This window comes from Mus caroli, unplaced genomic scaffold, assembly GCF_978045245.1.
Source record: "Mus caroli unplaced genomic scaffold, Mus_caroli_1 scaffold_7, whole genome shotgun sequence".
Classification (NCBI taxonomy): Eukaryota; Metazoa; Chordata; class Mammalia; order Rodentia; family Muridae; genus Mus; species Mus caroli.
The window spans coordinates 64429077-64446085 of record NW_028227262.1 but is presented as its reverse complement, the minus strand read 5'-3'; the positions used below and the strand labels follow the sequence as shown (position 1 = coordinate 64446085).

Sequence of the window (17009 nt, the reverse complement as noted above, 5' to 3'; positions counted from 1 at the left end):
AATTGAAAAGACTTCATAAAGCTAAAAAGCTTCCACACAGCTAAAGAAATAATCAATGGGGTGAAGAGGAATTCTATAGAATGCAGAGTATCTCTACCAGCTCTCCAACTAACAAACGATTAATATCCAGAACAGAAAAAGAAGTCAGAAAACAGAGTCAAAAAAAAAAAAACCCCCAAAAAACAAAAAAGACCCATTAGAAAAATGGCCTTGGCACCTGAACAGGGAGTTCTCAAAAGAAGAAAAAAATAAATGGCTAAGCGGATTTCTGAGTTCAAGGCCAGCCTGGTCTACAAAGTGAGTTCCAGGACAGCCAGGGCTATACAGAGAAACCCTGTCTCAAAAAAATATATATATATATTCATTATCCATTGTAATTGGGGAAATACAAACCAAAACAACTTTGAGATTTCTTCTTATCCGTGCCAGAATGGCAAAGATCAACAAAATAACTGACATCAAATTCTAGAAGGGATATGGGAGAAAGGACATCCTTATTACTCTTGGTGGGATTGCAAACTGGTACAGCCACTATGGAAACAGGTATGGAGATTTCTCAAAAGAAATAAAAATAAGCTAGGAGCTGGAGAGACATCTCAGCGGTTAAGAGAACCAACTCTTTCAAAAGACCTGAATTCAGTTCCCAGCTGAACATGGCAGCTCACAGCTGCCGATAACTCCAGTTCAAGGGGATCTGATGCCCTTTTCTGACCTACAAAGGACCCAGGCACACACATGGCAAACAGATATACATGAAGGCAAAATATTCATACAATTGAAATAAAAGTATTTTTTAAAGAAATGAATCTACCATGTGACCTAGCAATATAATAACTCCTTGGTATATAGCCAAAGAACTTGACATCGGACTCCACAGATTCTTGCTCAGTCATATTCACTGCTACCCTTGGTTGCCACCAAGAGGTAGAAAGTAAACCTCTATTGCTGAAGGTGCCATGCGCCTCAGAAACAAGGTGCACAGATCTCTAAGCTGGAACTAAACTGAATGTCTCTCTAAGGAGTAATATCCATAGTACCAGAAGGCACCATGCAAGCTTTCAAAGGAGGGAGGCAATTAACAGTCCTATCCAATTCTGATACCTATGAACCACATCATCTAACAGCATGGTATGACTGATTACCTGAAGAATGCAGTAGTGGCATACATACCTAGATGGTAACCAACAGCTCTTTTGTTGGCCTTAAGCAGTAGCCAACAACCCTCTAATTAGACCTAAGCCCCACTTAACAAGAAGGAAACCACAACTAGTACTAGAAATCTTGATAACTACACAGTGCTAATGAAGTCATGGTTATTGGAAAAAAAATATACAACCAGTATTTTTCTTTAAACTAGCATAATCTGTAATTATCTGGCCTTTTCTCCCTAGGTAAGTGTAGTCTTCATCCCTCATCAAGGAAACTTCTCTTTGTAACAGACTGAAAACAATACAGCAAACCACAACTATCAAAATCCAAAGTTGCGAAGCGCAGTCCCAGTGGATCCATCTACAAAACTGCCACACCCAAGGCTCAGAGAACATTTAAGGAGGATGGGTATGAAAGGCTGTAAGAGAAAGAGGATTGGGGATTCTGTTGTGAGATTGTCTCCTACTAACATCAGAAGTTGTACCCGTGAAGTCTCACCAACATGACAACCCAAATATGATCTGAAGGAGGACAAAACCAGTGAACACAGCAAAGCCCATGAAGCCTCAACCCTACACCAAGAACTACAGCAACAGAGGAAAGCTAGGCGGGAAAGAGGTCGTCTTTACCAGGGAAGAGCACACAAACCGGAAGTCCAGGGCCAAATGGTCAACTTTGAAAACATGTATACAAGTAACATAATAGAGACTGAGCAGGTCATACAATAGCAATTAGAGAAAAAAAGAGGACACGATTTTGAAGGAGAACATGGAGGAACATATCAGCAGGTTTGAAGGGAAGGAAGAAAGAAAAATATGTGGTAATTACATTATAATCTCAAGACAAACACTGAATAAACTTTATTGCAGTGGTAACTTACTAAGATGCCTTACTATCTATGTACACTAGACATATGAGTGAAACTTAAGCTTCTTTGGCATTCTCGGGATTGAGCACCTCATGCGTAGTCTGTAAGCACTGCCATACAGCTATTATGCCAGCCTGTTCTACTCAGACAGGGCCTCACTAAGCTTTCCAAAATGGCCTGGAACTAACTCTGCACACATAAAAAAGAAGCCCTGACTTTGAGATCCTCCTACTTCAATCATCCTAGTAGCAGAGATCTCATCTTTGCCACCAAGCCTTGTTGCTTTCAAACAGTTCCGTTATTGGTGTAACTATTTACATGATAAACATACCCTAACAGAGAATGCATTTTAAGTAAAAGTGATGACTACAATCAGTTAAATATGAAAAATAATGGAAAAGTGCTTTACTCATGATAGTCCCTAAGTCATTAAGAAAAAACTGCTAATATTTTATAGATGACTTGACTTCATTTTTCATCCAAAACAATTAAACAGGCCAACTTGATTCTCTTAAGCCTATAAGGAATAATAATAATAATTCCACAATGAAGCTGTCAATGAAAAGTAATGAAAATAAGACAAAAACTATAATTTGTTGACTATATCTTATGTAAATATAAAAAATTTTACACCAAAAATGTGGCACTCATAAATAAGATTATCATGTTAAGCAAAATAAACCTAACTCTAGAAAAAAATAAATGTTTTCTCTCATCTGTAGCATTCAGACTTTAAAACATACACATAGGTAAGATGAAAATTATCAGGGGACCTTTGAGGAAGAAGGCACCAATGAAGGGAGTTAGGGACAAAAGACAAAAATGAGAGGCTGAGCATGAACAAAGTATAGAAAACATACTGAATACGCTCCTAGGAAAATGCCATAAAGAATGCTATCAATTTCTACAATGAATAGAAGGAAGGAGAAAAAGAAAAGAAAAAGAAGTACTATCTTTTGTTGATCTCAGAGACTGCCTCAGACTCAGAGGAATCTGCTTTCTCCCTGGGCTCTGAGTCGGGCCAACACCCCTTTCCATCCCTGGATGGAGTAGCCTATCAGTAGGAATCAAAAATAGGGATTTTTTTAAATTTTTAATGTAAATTACCTTTGTGCAGCTTCAATTTCTTTAAATCGGGGATAAATAAACTTTAACACCACATAATGTTCTGAAAATCACATAGCTATTAAGTGAATAAGCATATTTCAAACATCAAAAACTTGCCTCATTTCACCAACTTAAATATTTCTTACCTCTTCGTCATCCTCCTCGTCTTCCACATCCAGAATTCCCGAATCCTGTTCAGACTTTGGACTTGTGCTCTCCACCTCTGCATCAAAGATTGTATAAACATCTTTCTTAGATTTTCTTTTGCTACCTATTCTAGGCTGTTGCAAGACAATGTTATCCAGGTTTCTTTGTTGTTGTGCCTAGAACATAAAGAAAATACAGAAAATAATGAAAAATAGAAGAAAAGATCCCCAAGTTTCCAAGAAACTAATTTTGAGCAAATCAATACCTGTAATTGTAGGGAAAGAAAGATTTCTTAATGTATTAATTTTTTGACCTGAGTAAAATTAAACACAGTAATGCATACATGTTGTCTGAAATGGAGTCTTACGCAGCCCGAACTGGCTTCACATTTGCTATGGCATGGAGGAACGCCTTGAACCCTAATCCTCCTAGTGTCACTCCCCAGTGCTGGGATTCCTGATCTACACCCACAAATTCAGGTTAACATACATTCCTTTGCCCTGGAGCCTTCCTGTATTAGCTCTTCTCAAAGTCAATACAGAAAAAAGATAATTTGGTGATATTATCATGGGTCATTTTAAGTATTTGCTAAGCAACCAGTAATAACTCTACCCATTCCATATTCACCTACCATGCATGTACCAAGGGCATGGTACAAACGTCTAGCAGTTATCTCTTACAAAGAAAAGAAATATTGAAACCAAAATGATAGAAGATAGACAATCACTTGGAATTAACTGTGATAACTTTAAGTATAGGAGTTTTTTAATATGAAACCAATAAATATAATCAAGATAATAAATTATCTTAAGACATATTTTCTCAGGAAGTATTCTGGACTAGCAAAGGTAGCCTATTGAAAAGGATTTTAAAGGACTTACTCTTTAGAATTTAAAATACACCTACCTAGCAAAATTAATTAAGAGAATACCCAATCCAGTGTCAACAATAAAATCTCTAGCCACCAAGTGCAGCTACAAGTCAACTTAGCCACTCTCAGAAAATTTGTATTACAAAGGGCTTGCTCCAAGTTACACCACCAGTGAGTAGTAGGAAGAGGCTCAAAGGATGATCTCTTAAGGTACAGACAGTCATCCTTCACTATACCAACAGCCCAAGAACTGGGCAAATATTTTCCAAAACAAGGGTTCTGTGGCCATATCAACAGACACAATGCATTTTGTATATCCTTGAGAAGCAGAGACAGGAGATCCCTGTAGCAATATGGCAAGTGAGATCAGCCAAGGCAGCAAGCTCTAGGTTCAAGTGAAAAACTCTGACCAATAAATGCAGTGGAAAATAATCAAAGAAAACCCAACATCAATAAAGAGCCTCCACAGGCACAAGTAAACATACATACATGCATTCATACATACATACATACATACCACACACATGAAAAAATGTAAAAGAGAAAGAAAAAATAGGTAATGATACTGTCTTTAAGAAACTTGGGTAGCCAGATGGTGGTGGCACATGTCTTTTTTCCCAGCACTTGGAGGTAGGGGCAAACTGATCTCTGTGAGTTTGAGGCCAGCCTAGTCTACAAAGCAAGTTCCAGGACAGCCAGGTCTACACAGAGAAACCTGGAGAGAGAGAGAGAGAGAGAGAGAGAGAGAGAGAGAGAGAGAGAGAGAGAGAGAGAGAGAGAGAGAGATTAGAGAGAGGGAGGGAGGTAAGGAAGAAGGAAGAGAGGCAGAGGCAGAGAAAGAAAGGAAGAGGAGGAGAAGGAAGAGGAGGAGGAGGAGGGAGAGGAGGAGGAAGAAGAAGAGGAGGAAGAGGAGGAGGAGGGAGAGGAGGAGGAAGAAGAAGAGGAGGAGGAAGAAGAAGAGGAGGAGGAAGAAGAAGAGGAGGAGGAAGAGGAGGAAAAGAAGAAACAACAATAACAACATCAACTTGTGTAATCTGTTTAAGCCCAGAGTGCTCCAGAAGCATTTCTCCAGGAAACCTAGCCTTTCTGTACCATGCCAAGGTGCAAGATTTGGAGCTCATGACTTCTTATAAATCAATATATTTCTCTTCAATGCCAAGCTGAAATTAGTTCATGAGAAAATAAGTGTCACTGAATCTAAATGAGATTAAGGAATTCAAGATAAATCTTCATATTAGAAGTTAGTTAAGACTCTGGTCAAATGAAACAACTATAACCGGCCAGAAAAACTAGAACTATGTGAGCTAGTTTCAACCAAAACAAAGTAAAAAAGAATCTACATTCCAGAGATTTGAATCAATGCACAAACTTGTTTCTCTGCATATTATCCATTGACATTCTGGGTTCACTTACATCAAATCCATGCCTTCAGTAACAAACTAAACTAGAGCAAGCATTCACAAACAATTCAGGTCTATACAAAAGACAAGCATTCATGATCTCAGGTTAAGTTCAGCATTCTTTCTACACCTCTCAGTGAGGCAGCACTGCACCCACTACAGACCACACACCAAGGACTCAGGAATCGGGATCTCCACGCCTTCCTATTCCAAAAAGCAGATTTTCAATTGCAAAGTGGCTGCTTGTTTCCTTCTTTTTCTACTTTCTTTCAGAACACCAAAGTGAGAATTATAGGGTCAGCTTTTTTTTTTTTGTGGGGGGGTGGTTTTTTCGAGACAGGGTTTCTCTGTATGGCCCTGGCTGTCCTGGAACTCACTTTGTAGACCAGGCTGGCCTCAAACTCAGAAATTATCCTGCCTCTGCCTCCCAAGTGTGCCACCAAGCCCAGCAGTGTTAGCTTTGTAATACAAAGAGTAGTCAACTCTGGTCAAATATACTAAAAGCAGGAAAAGTAACAGATCATTGTAACAACTCAAATAATGATGAGAACCACATGTGGTAGCAGTGCACACTGGAGACAACTGATTTGTTAAATTGCGAGCTGAACATGATAGAGAAGAAATGAAATGAGAACAACTCAAAGTATTCTGGTCTTGATAGCTAGACAGTGAAGCTACCTTCAGAACAGAGACCATGAAAATTATGGGCTAAACGAAGAATCATTAAGGTGATACCATGAACCTGCTGGATACACAGGTAAAAATGGCATAAGAACAGTAAATAATGATTCTCTCAAATTGAAAATAAGAAATTCTTTCCCACTGCAGGAAGCCTCATTCCAGACACCTAACACACACACACACACACACACACACACACACACACACACACAGTACAAGTGTACAAGTGAGATACAAGTTTCTACATGAATGCAGCAAATGACAAATGGAATCTGTATGAGAATGTGATCTGGCCCCTAAAATTACAGGATAACCTACCAGAAAGAGACAGGGGTTGCACATAGCCATAGCATTACCTAATGTGAACTGTCACTGTCAAGTGTTGGTACCTATGAAGCATCCTATGCACACCATTAAGCAAAGGCTTAATGTGGAATGCACTTCTCAGCTCCAAGACACCTTGCAGTAAGACTCAGAGTTCAAAAGGAAGACTCTCTCCTGTGAGGCTATGCCAATGCCTGGCAAACACAGAAGTGGATGCTCACAGTCAGCTATAAGACTGAACACAGGGCCCCTAATGGAGAAGCTAGAGAAAGCACACAAGGAGCTGAAGGGGTTTGCAACCCTATAGGTGGAACAACAATATGAACTACCCAGTAACCCCAGAGCTCGTGTCTCTAGCTGCATATGTAGCAGAAGATGGCCTAGTCGGCAATCATTGGGAAGAGAGGCCCCTTGGTCTTGCAAACTTTATCTGCCTCAGTACAGGGGAACACCAGGGCCAAAAAGTAGGAGAGGGTGGGTAGGGGAGCAGGGTGGGTGGAGAGTATAGGGGACTTTTGGGATAGCATTTGAAATGTAAATGAAGAAAATATATAATAAAAAATTGAAAAAAAAGAAAGAAAAGAGGAAGAATTATAACAAGAAAAAAAAAATGCCTTAAAAAAAAGGAACACTCAAAACCCAAAGGCACCTGCGTTTATTGACACAACACTGACCTCTAGTGGTTCAGAGTACACAAACGACCTCAGAAACTCCGTGAAGGGAGGAGTGCAAAGGCTAAGTAGTAATAAGTGTGTGTGTGTGTGTGTGGGGGGGGGGGGGGGGGGCAGGGTTTGGGATTTTTCAAATTTTTGTGATATAAGAAATATTTTACATCCAAACCTTGAAATTTACTGATTCCATAACCAAAGCATGTTTGTTTTGCTTCCCCTGCAATAGTCTCATCTAGTAACAACCAACAATCAAATATACCTCGTAGTATCAGCAAGATTGAACAAGTGCAAATGAAAGACCTTGAACTGAAACAAAACAAAATACCCTGGCTGCCTTCCTCTAACAATGACAGGAACCTACACCACTGTGGACTGTGGAAGCATGGGCTCCCTAGCACTGCTCGGATGCAGTCCCTGGAGCACCTGCTGCTGCCACACATTAGAACCCCAGCACTGCATCAGTACCGGCAGCAAGCACAGTGCATATACACAAGACACTACTCCCGACCCCTAAGCCTCATCCCTCATTCTAGCTTTATCAGAAATCTGGGCTACAAATCCAGAAGAAAATGAACAGAACCTCAGGGACTCAGAAGACATTCAACTGTCAACCCCAGGGCTTTCCTAACTCCATAAGAAATAACAGCAACCCTCACACGGGACAGGTAAAGATGTCCCCGACTGGTTGCTGCAGTAGCTGGTTCCACAAAACTCCTCAGAAAGCCTGACAAACTAAGGACCCAGACCTCCAAGAACTAGACCCTACACTGACTCCTCTGCCCTCTTTTCAGCCCTAACCTTTAGTCCTGACTCTCTAAATCTATTGCTGGATGATAAATCTCATATCAGCCTCCTCATTCCTTCAAAGAAATAAACACTGAAATGCGATTATTAGCCTATTCTAAGTCTAAAGCCTAAAGGACTGGTGATGTGAGATAGAGAGAGAGAGAGACAGAGAGACAGAGAGAGAGACAGAGAGACAGAGAGACAGAGACAGGCAGAGAAAGATCTTCCATGAAAGGACTGCAAAGCAGTGGACTTCATCTGGAATTTGGCATCTCCAACGTCACAGTCAAACAAAAAGACGGAAAAATAGAGCAGTAATCAAAAGAGAGGAAAAGGTATTGCAAGATCACAAAAAGCTACTTTCATGGACTCTGCACAGAAGTGTGTTATTATGTCATATCTAAAGCCATTTTTGGTAAGGGTACATCGATTACAAAGGATGTCCATCCATAGGAGAAAAAAGTATGATTATAATGCCTTGGCACTTTTTTCTCTTTTTATTAGGAAAGGTGCTCACTATCCACTTTAAAATTAGTCACTAAACATCAAAGAAAGCACTAATGGAATTTGAAGGTAATGCAGAGAGTGGACAACATAACTATAATCTGTGCCCCTCAAAGGGGCTAACAACCACAATTTAAGAAAGTCCTGTGACTCGACAACAACAACGACAAAACATAAAAATGAACAAAGGACTTGAATAAAAACTTCTCTAAGCAAGCATGTGAAAGATGCTGAAATCATTACTTATGCTGGGTAATCTTGACTAACAGCTTGATTGAATTAAGAGGTGATTAAAAGACTAGTACAGCAAACATCTAGGGGTGTATCTGACAGTATTTCCAAAGAGGACTAAATCCTAAGTGTTCTTTCCTAATAAATGGATTTATGCCTAGATAAATTTATTATGTGATGAAGGTGAAAAAGAAGCCTTGGGGCCTGGCTGGAGGACCAAAAGTCACTGAGGCATATTCTCAGATTCTAAATACCAACCAGCCAAACCTCAGACCTAAACTTTCTTTTCCTGCTTCCTAGACATCATGTTGTGAAGATCTCTGCTCCTCCACATCAACCCCACAATAAAGAGCAGAAAACTCTAAAACCAAGAGCCAAAATGAGTAATTTCTTTTTTGAATGGTTCTTATCAAGCACTATGTCACAACAGTGAGAAAAATAATCAATATGACAATGACTGCAGAAATGTAAACCAAAAAAAAGCTGCAAAAAGACATCATCTCGAACAGCATTGCAGCTCCTCAAAGTGAGGACCAGCAGAAGGAGGTGTGGGAAAGACCTTATCAGGATCAGAGACACTGCAAATACCAAGGGATGAAGATGACAGTGATAGTCACTAAAGAAGTATGATAGGTAACTACAATAATGTTATGCTAACTTAAAAATTAAGGAAATCTTCTGGCATGATATAATAACAAATTACAAGGCAACAATGCAGTTCAAAGAGAATGAAGAAGCACAGCAGGCCCAGAACTGAATACAACAGAAACGATGGCTTGAAACATTTCAAACCTATAACTGCCGTGTTAAGAGCTTTAACTGAAAAGCACATAACAAACATGAACAAAAAGCTAAAGTAAGCAGATAGAAGAAAATTCTAAGAAATAACCAAAGCAGAAGTGCCAGAAATCAAAAACTCAAGACAGAATGCCTTGATGGGCTCCTTAGCAGACAGTACACAAGCAGAGAACAAGATCTCTGAGCCTGAGATAGAAGAACAAAAATTTAAAAACTAATATATATCCGAATATCCAAAAAGAAAACACCAAGATCTGGGAGGCAAAAACAAAAGATAAAACCCACATGAGAGGAATAGCAGAGGAAGAAGAGACCAGGGAAAGCACGAGCAATGGAAAGGCGTGACTGAGTCTCCACAGACTGATGCCCCACGCCGAACCACACATTCAAGGACACCAAACCCCATGTTATTTAACAGGTAATATAAAGCTAAAACCGCCACACTTAAGCATTAAACTTCAAAAAAGTCAAAAATAAAAACTCAAGGCAAAGCCCAAAGCAAACAAACAGTTTCTCTAGAGAACAAAATAATCACACATGTTTTCTCATCATGGACCATTTAATCAAGACTATAAGCTCTATGTGTAGAATGTGACGTGCAGTGTTCTGTAGCAAACAAAAGAAATCTGAAAGCAAGTTGTTGCAGGAGCGATGAGCCACCAGCAATGTCCTCTCCCCTCTTCCCCTCCTCATATATTCACATTAAAAATGATATATCATATCTACATACCTTACTAGACATAGCATTGAATGAAAAAATGATGTGAAAGAAAACCATATTGTGATTTAAACATTCTGTTTCACATAAAGGCTTCTGTAGGAAGTCCAATGAGAAAAAAATTCAAAGACCACATCAAAGTGAAGAGCAATAACTAAGCTGTCCACTGACAAGGGGAGAATGATGATGAAAACCCCTTTCTGGCAGAGAAAGCATGTACCTTTAGTGTGGCTGACTAGAAAGTCCAGGACACATGTATATCCTGAGAATTACCTTGACATTGTAGCATGATGCTGGAACTCCAACCAAGTTAAGGAATATGCCATTGACCATGTAAGTTGCTACTGAAATCAAAGATAGGGAATTCAATACATGAAAGGCAACTTCTGTGGAGAAAACTATAATCATGGCTCAGTCTTCCACTGTAAAAGTTACTGATAAATCAAGTCTACAAATATATATATACACACACATACACACACACACACACACACACACACACACACACATAACATGGATAACATTATAGCTTGTAAATATGAGAAGTGATGAAAATATAAAACTTCTATCTAGATTCTAAGACACAGTGTTTAGAGAAAGCTTCTAATAATATCCAACCTGCACTGAAGAAATACCAATGAGAAAACAATGTGAACTGCTATGCTAGGCTTGACTCCACCTCCTGAAACAGCTCAAGTAAAAAAGGAAACACTGTGAAAGATGAGAATCCCAAAGTTTGAATTTGATCACATTAAGAATTTCTACCAAAGAGTCAAAAGGTCAAACCCAAGTGTAGTAGTGCACACATGTAATGGCAGAGCTTGAAAAGCAGCGGGGGAAGTCATCGCGTCAAGTAAGACTCTACATACATTTGTTTAAAAAAAAAAACATTAAAATAAGCTCTGGAGAGATGGCTCTGCAGTTAAGAGCACTGACTGCTCTTCTAGAGGACCTGGATTCAATTCCTAGCACCTACATGGCAGCTCACACCTGTCTGTAACTCCAGTTTCAGGGGATCTGACACACTCACATAGACATACATTAAGGCAAAACATCAATGAACATAGTGAACATAAAATAAAATCATTCATTTATTTCATGGCATCACTCTGTGAGAGGACCTAGTACCAAGTGACACAGAACAAGTCATGTCCAAAAATTCCCTCACAATCCAGTGTTTCCTTGTTTTATCAACAGCCTCCATTAACACTGAAGGTCCCCCGCCCCAGCCCTATCCACTCATGGACAGCACACACTTGGACAGAAGAACATCATGACACAGAGATCAAATCTCTCCTACCCCCAAAACTTTAAGCAGCCATGGAAAATGCAATACCATCTTTGCAATTTAGTCAAACTATGAAAAGCCTAGTAGAATGACCAAAGTGAATAAAATGTCCGATCCAAATTTCCCACAAAAATTGAAATTTGATGAACAACAGCAGAAAAAGTGTTAGAGAACATGGGACCTATATGCAGTATCTATACCTTTTTTAAAGAGTACCATAGGAGAAAAGAACAGAAAAAAAGTACAATGAGGCTGATCTGAAACATCAGGCTTTACAAATAGTCTAACTTATAAAAGAATGAATAAGGCTGCTGACACAAATATCTCATAAAAATTAAAGGGTAGACTGAAAGGTTCAATCAAAATTAAGTCACTGAAATTTCCAGTTTGAATTGCCTGTCTATAAATGTGATTTTTAAATGCCTTACTGTTACCAAGAAAGGAGGGGGAAAAAAAAAACACTAGTAAAACCTGTTTCAAAAAGAAAACCAAATTCATTTATTGTGTTCTCGGGAGCTGGAATGATTACAAACAGCTAAAGAGCAGCCACTGTCCACTTTGCCTGACTGCTTACTGCACATTTTCTGTTGTGATACTTTCTGAGTCCTTTGCATGAACTCAGGCAAAACTTTAAAACATTGATTGCAATATCCACTTGAATGGTGTTATATTCTTCAAAAATAATGTTAAAAAAATGCAGGCTTTCCATACAAAGAAAAGAACTAAACTAATAAAATATGACAGCAAGAATGGCTTGGGGCCAGAGACCCATTTGAAACTTATAAAATCTCTCTAAGATCAGAAGGACATATGCTTTCTTCTTGCTAGGTGTAAAACTATACAGGCACACAAGCTTCTGTTTCCAGTTTTAACTTAAAGCCAGGTGTTGTACAATATGTTGAAGGCTTCTATTCATCCTCTAACTAAAACTTAATTTTATTATCACAGCGGGTATCTAGACTACCAAGAATGACCAAATTTACACTCCTAAGTGTATACAGAATAAGGCCTGTAAATAATTTTGACTCTAGAACTATCATAATGTAGTAAATAAAAGTAGGAATGATAAGTGTCACCTAATTAAGAATTAATTTATACAACATAAATATCAAGAAGTATTATTCAATTTATTTAAAAATGCATGTCTTGAAATAGTATGGAGAATATAGTTATTATATTAACTTTTTAAAAATCAAAATATAATTTATATATTTTGTGATCAAATTTTAATTAAGCAAATATAAGCATAAGGAATTGTAAAGAATGTCTACATAATTTAGATTTCAAAAATAAATAAAATATCTGTAATCTTTAAGGTACCAGACAAAATTTAGAAGATGGTGAAAACTCACCAGGGAAGGTTCAAAAATGCCTGATGCATAAGAAAAAAGGACCTGTGTTGACAGACTTTCTTTTTCTCTTTTTCTTTCTGCCTTTTTTCATTTGTAGCTTATTTGACAAGATAAGGAGTGGCTAAATGTCTCTTTTTGGAACAACAAAAAAACTAAAAAAACAACAACAAAAATCAAGTTATGACAAACAGGAATGAATTTGGTACAGCCCTGATTTGGGTGAGAGGTAAGAACAACTGAAAGGACCAGCAGGACAAGTCTGGACCATGAAGGACTGATGCTAGGTTGATCATAAAGACTTAGCACCCTCCAGCATCCTTCTGTTGAATCAATCCTCAGAAAAATAAACATCAGAGCTGGGGATATATCTCAGTGGTATAGCATATGTAAGAGCCTATATTCAATTTCAAGAACTGCAAAACATATACTTAAAATGCTACTTTTCTAAGAATATACACCATAATCTTAGATTTTAAAAAGGATCCTAAACACAATTTTGAAATGCTATTATGTTATGATTTTTTAAATCAAGCAAATAAACAAAACCCTACCTACTTGGTCATCCTCATTAGCAGCCGACACAAAATTTTTCTATCCCTTGTAACTTCCTGAATGATAGAAGTAACAGTGTTGTCTTTTATTATAGTGTTTTACTCCTAGTTCCTGGCACAGCATGCCTTAAAACCCTTTGGATTAATAAGTCAGGTGTTATGGCACACCCCTGTAATTCTAGCACTTGGAAAGCTGAAACAGGAGGACAGAGAGTTTAAGAATAACCTTAATCTGACCAAGAAGAATCCAAGAATAGCCTAGACTATATAGCAAAACCATCCCTCCAAAAATTAAAATGAGGGGCTGGAGAGAGAATTCCATAGATAGGAATGCTTGCAGTACAAACATGAGGACCTGAGACCCAGCAGCACTTCTACAGAAACTGGAAAATTCATTTTAAAATGTATAGAGATGCAAAGTGTGTTAAACAAACAAACAATTTTGCACAAGAATAAAGCAGGAGTTTCTACACAACTTGATTTTGAAACTCACTGTAAAAGTCCAGAAGACTATATACTGTGTGCTGTTGTGACAGACAGGCATGTAGACAGAGAAAATATAACAGTACAGAGCAAGAACAAACATATACAGCCAATAAGCATGTAAAAATTTCCAAACTTACTAATAATAACTTTATACATGAGAGCTCTGACAGATACCACATAACCAAGAATCAAGATTGGTGACACGGGTCTTGTGTAACCTTGATATGATGCACTAAGACACATTACTCTGTGTCCATCCTAACCATGCACTCCCTTAATCCAACTTTCATATGAGCTTCATATAAATCCAAACTAGTTCTCTAAAACAATGGATTGGAATCAAGGTCATAGAAGAAAAGTCTGAGGGATAGACTCTGACTGGAGAAGATTATACGACTATGACAACTACATGTATCACTGAATCTCAACTGGATCCTGCAATATAAGACAGATGTCAGTGGTAAAACTGAGAAAATCTAAATTTCTAGCACTAACTAATACATTTCTATAAAGATTCATCTCCTAGATTTTACAAATGCAAATGTTCCATGGTTCCTAAAGAAGAAAAGAAGCATGGAAAACAACTACATTATTTTTGTGACTCTCGTGTAATTTTTAAATTATGACCAGCTCTTTTTCATGACACCACCTAGGTGGCTAGCTGTGTCAAGATGAAGCTGTGTATCTTTTGGCTGGCCAGTAGCTATCAAAAATGGATTGATGTGGATGATGAACAACAAGTTCATACTTTCTATGAGAAACACATGACCACTGAAGTAGTAGCTGATGCTCTGGGTGAAGAGTGGAAGGGTTATGTTGTCTGAATCAACAGCAGGGATGTGGAAGGCCTATGTTCTGAATGGAAGTGAGAATGTCAGACAAGGTTTTCCCATGAAGTGAGCATCTTGAGACTCAAAGCTGAGTATATTTGCTGTTGAGTAAGAGGCATTCTTTATCAAGAAGAACTGTAGTGATTAAGCCTAAGACTGTTTGCAGATGCACTGTGGGTGTCCATCTGAGTTTTCTTGACGTGTTCATTGCAAAAAGGAGAAAAGAATATTCCTAGACTGATAGATGCTACCCTGCCTCAGTGGTTGGGTCCCAAAGGTCTAGCAGACTCCAGAAGCTTGTGTACCTCTCTATCTGCCAATGTGTTGTCAGAAAGCCCTTAAAGAAAGAAGGGAAACCCAGAACTAAAGTACCCGAGATTCAGAAAAGTCATCAATAGCATCGTCTAGCAGTGAGCCCTGAATGCTGACCTGCTTGCAGGAAGCAATACTGCATGAAGACTGGAAGTAACCAACAGCTTTCTGATTCTCTCTGAGGCCTGCTCCATAGGGAGGAACTCATCTCTGGATGCAAACCTGATCAAACCTCATGGCTCAGGACAGAGGAGGCAACTACTAGTGTTTTACTAAATGGGCTGTTGTTAAATTGCCTTCAAAATGTTGTATGTAACCCAAAGGTTTTTTTTAACTGTTCTAAACATTAGCCAGAGAAACTTCCTCTGTGGTGAGTAGTGGTTAATAAACAGACTAGTTAATGCATAACTGGTCAAAGCGCTGATAACAAGTGACTGTCAAGCGTTCTACCCTAAGTATGACATCTACATCAAGGCTGCAACCCCAAGGCTTGAAGAGCATCATGGAAGAGGGTGTAGTAAAAGTATAAGAGCCAGTGGATGTGATGCAGTGCTGTGAAATGCTGTCTTCCAGACACGGCACAGCCACTGCATTTATGAACTTACTGCAGACGACCCAACAGAACCAGCCACTATTCTAGCAGGCAGCACCAAATGGACTAAAAAGTAAGAAGAAAACAACACGACAATGGGAGAAAAACATGTTGGGGAGAGGTATACAAAGGGAGTGAGAGGGGAGCTTGAAGTTATCAATGTACACACACGCACACACACAAAACTGTCAAAGAATAAACAAAAGTGTTTTGGTTTGTTGTCATTTCTGTTAGAGGCTAGAGAAATGGCTAAATGGGTTAAGTACCTGCTAGCATGGGAGCATGAGAACTAGAGTTTGAATCCCCAACATCTACATAAAAGCCCACTACATGAAAATCAGCCTGTAATTCCAGGACTGGGAGGTGGGGAGGCTTCCTGCAGCAAGCTGGTATAATCAGCAAGCTCTAATGTCAGCAAAAGACACTGTCTCAATAAATAAAGTGAGGAGCAATCCAGAAGAACACTGAACGTCAACCTCTCCCCTCTATACCCATGTGCACACTTACGCACACACAAATGTAAGCACACGATACACATAAACATGACACAATTAATTAATTAATTAACTACAAATTAGTTACAAATCTAAAAGAGAGGTATAAGATCAATGATACAAAACTCCCATGAGAGCCTGGAGAAATGGCTCAGCAGTTAAAAGCACTGACTGCTCTTCCAGAGGTCCTGAGTTCAATTCCCAGCAACCACGTGGTGGCTCACAACCATCTGTAATGGGCTCTGATGTCCTCTTCTTCTGGTGTATCTGAAGACAGAGACAGTGTATTCACATATATAAAATAAATAAATCTTTAAAAGAGAAAAAAGCCTTCCATGAAGGAGAGGCCCTTGGGCCAGAGGGTGTCTGATGCCCTAGCACCTTCATAGAGGCAGGGGGAGTGGGGATGGGATAGGGGTTTCCAAATGGGAGACTTGGAAAAGGGAAAACATTTGAAATGTAAATAAAGAAAATAACCAACCAATCACAAAAAAGAAAAAAGACAAAAACATAAAAACTCCCATGAAAGATATCAAGAAAAATATATCTAAATGGAGAGATATTTTAAGTTTATTCAGTGAACAATGACAAGTTGATCTCAACGCTTCCATGAAAAGAAAAAAAGGGCATGTAACAGTCAATGAACTACAGAAGGGTAAGAGACAGGAGTGAGGGGAGAAGGATGCTCAGCTTTAGGGCTTACACTAAAGCCATGATCATCAAGTCAATATGGGATGGGGGGTCACCAACAGACAGAGAGACAGACAGGAATCTATAATCAGAATCTATACATATAATCAGCTAATCTTTGAAAGGAAAATTAAGATAGTTCAATAGAAAAAGTAGAGT

The 17009-nt window shown here is 38.7% G+C and overlaps 1 protein-coding gene across 1 annotated transcript in view; it reads right to left on the bottom strand.

Moving 5' to 3' along the window:
• The window catches only part of Exoc6b (exocyst complex component 6B), a 456105-nt gene that overhangs the window by 261861 nt on the left and 177235 nt on the right, over positions 1-17009 (bottom strand). The window contains exon 7 of the mRNA XM_021164559.2: positions 3271-3447. Coding sequence (XP_021020218.2) covers positions 3271-3447 — 177 coding nt within the window. The remainder of the gene's footprint in view (positions 1-3270; positions 3448-17009) is intronic.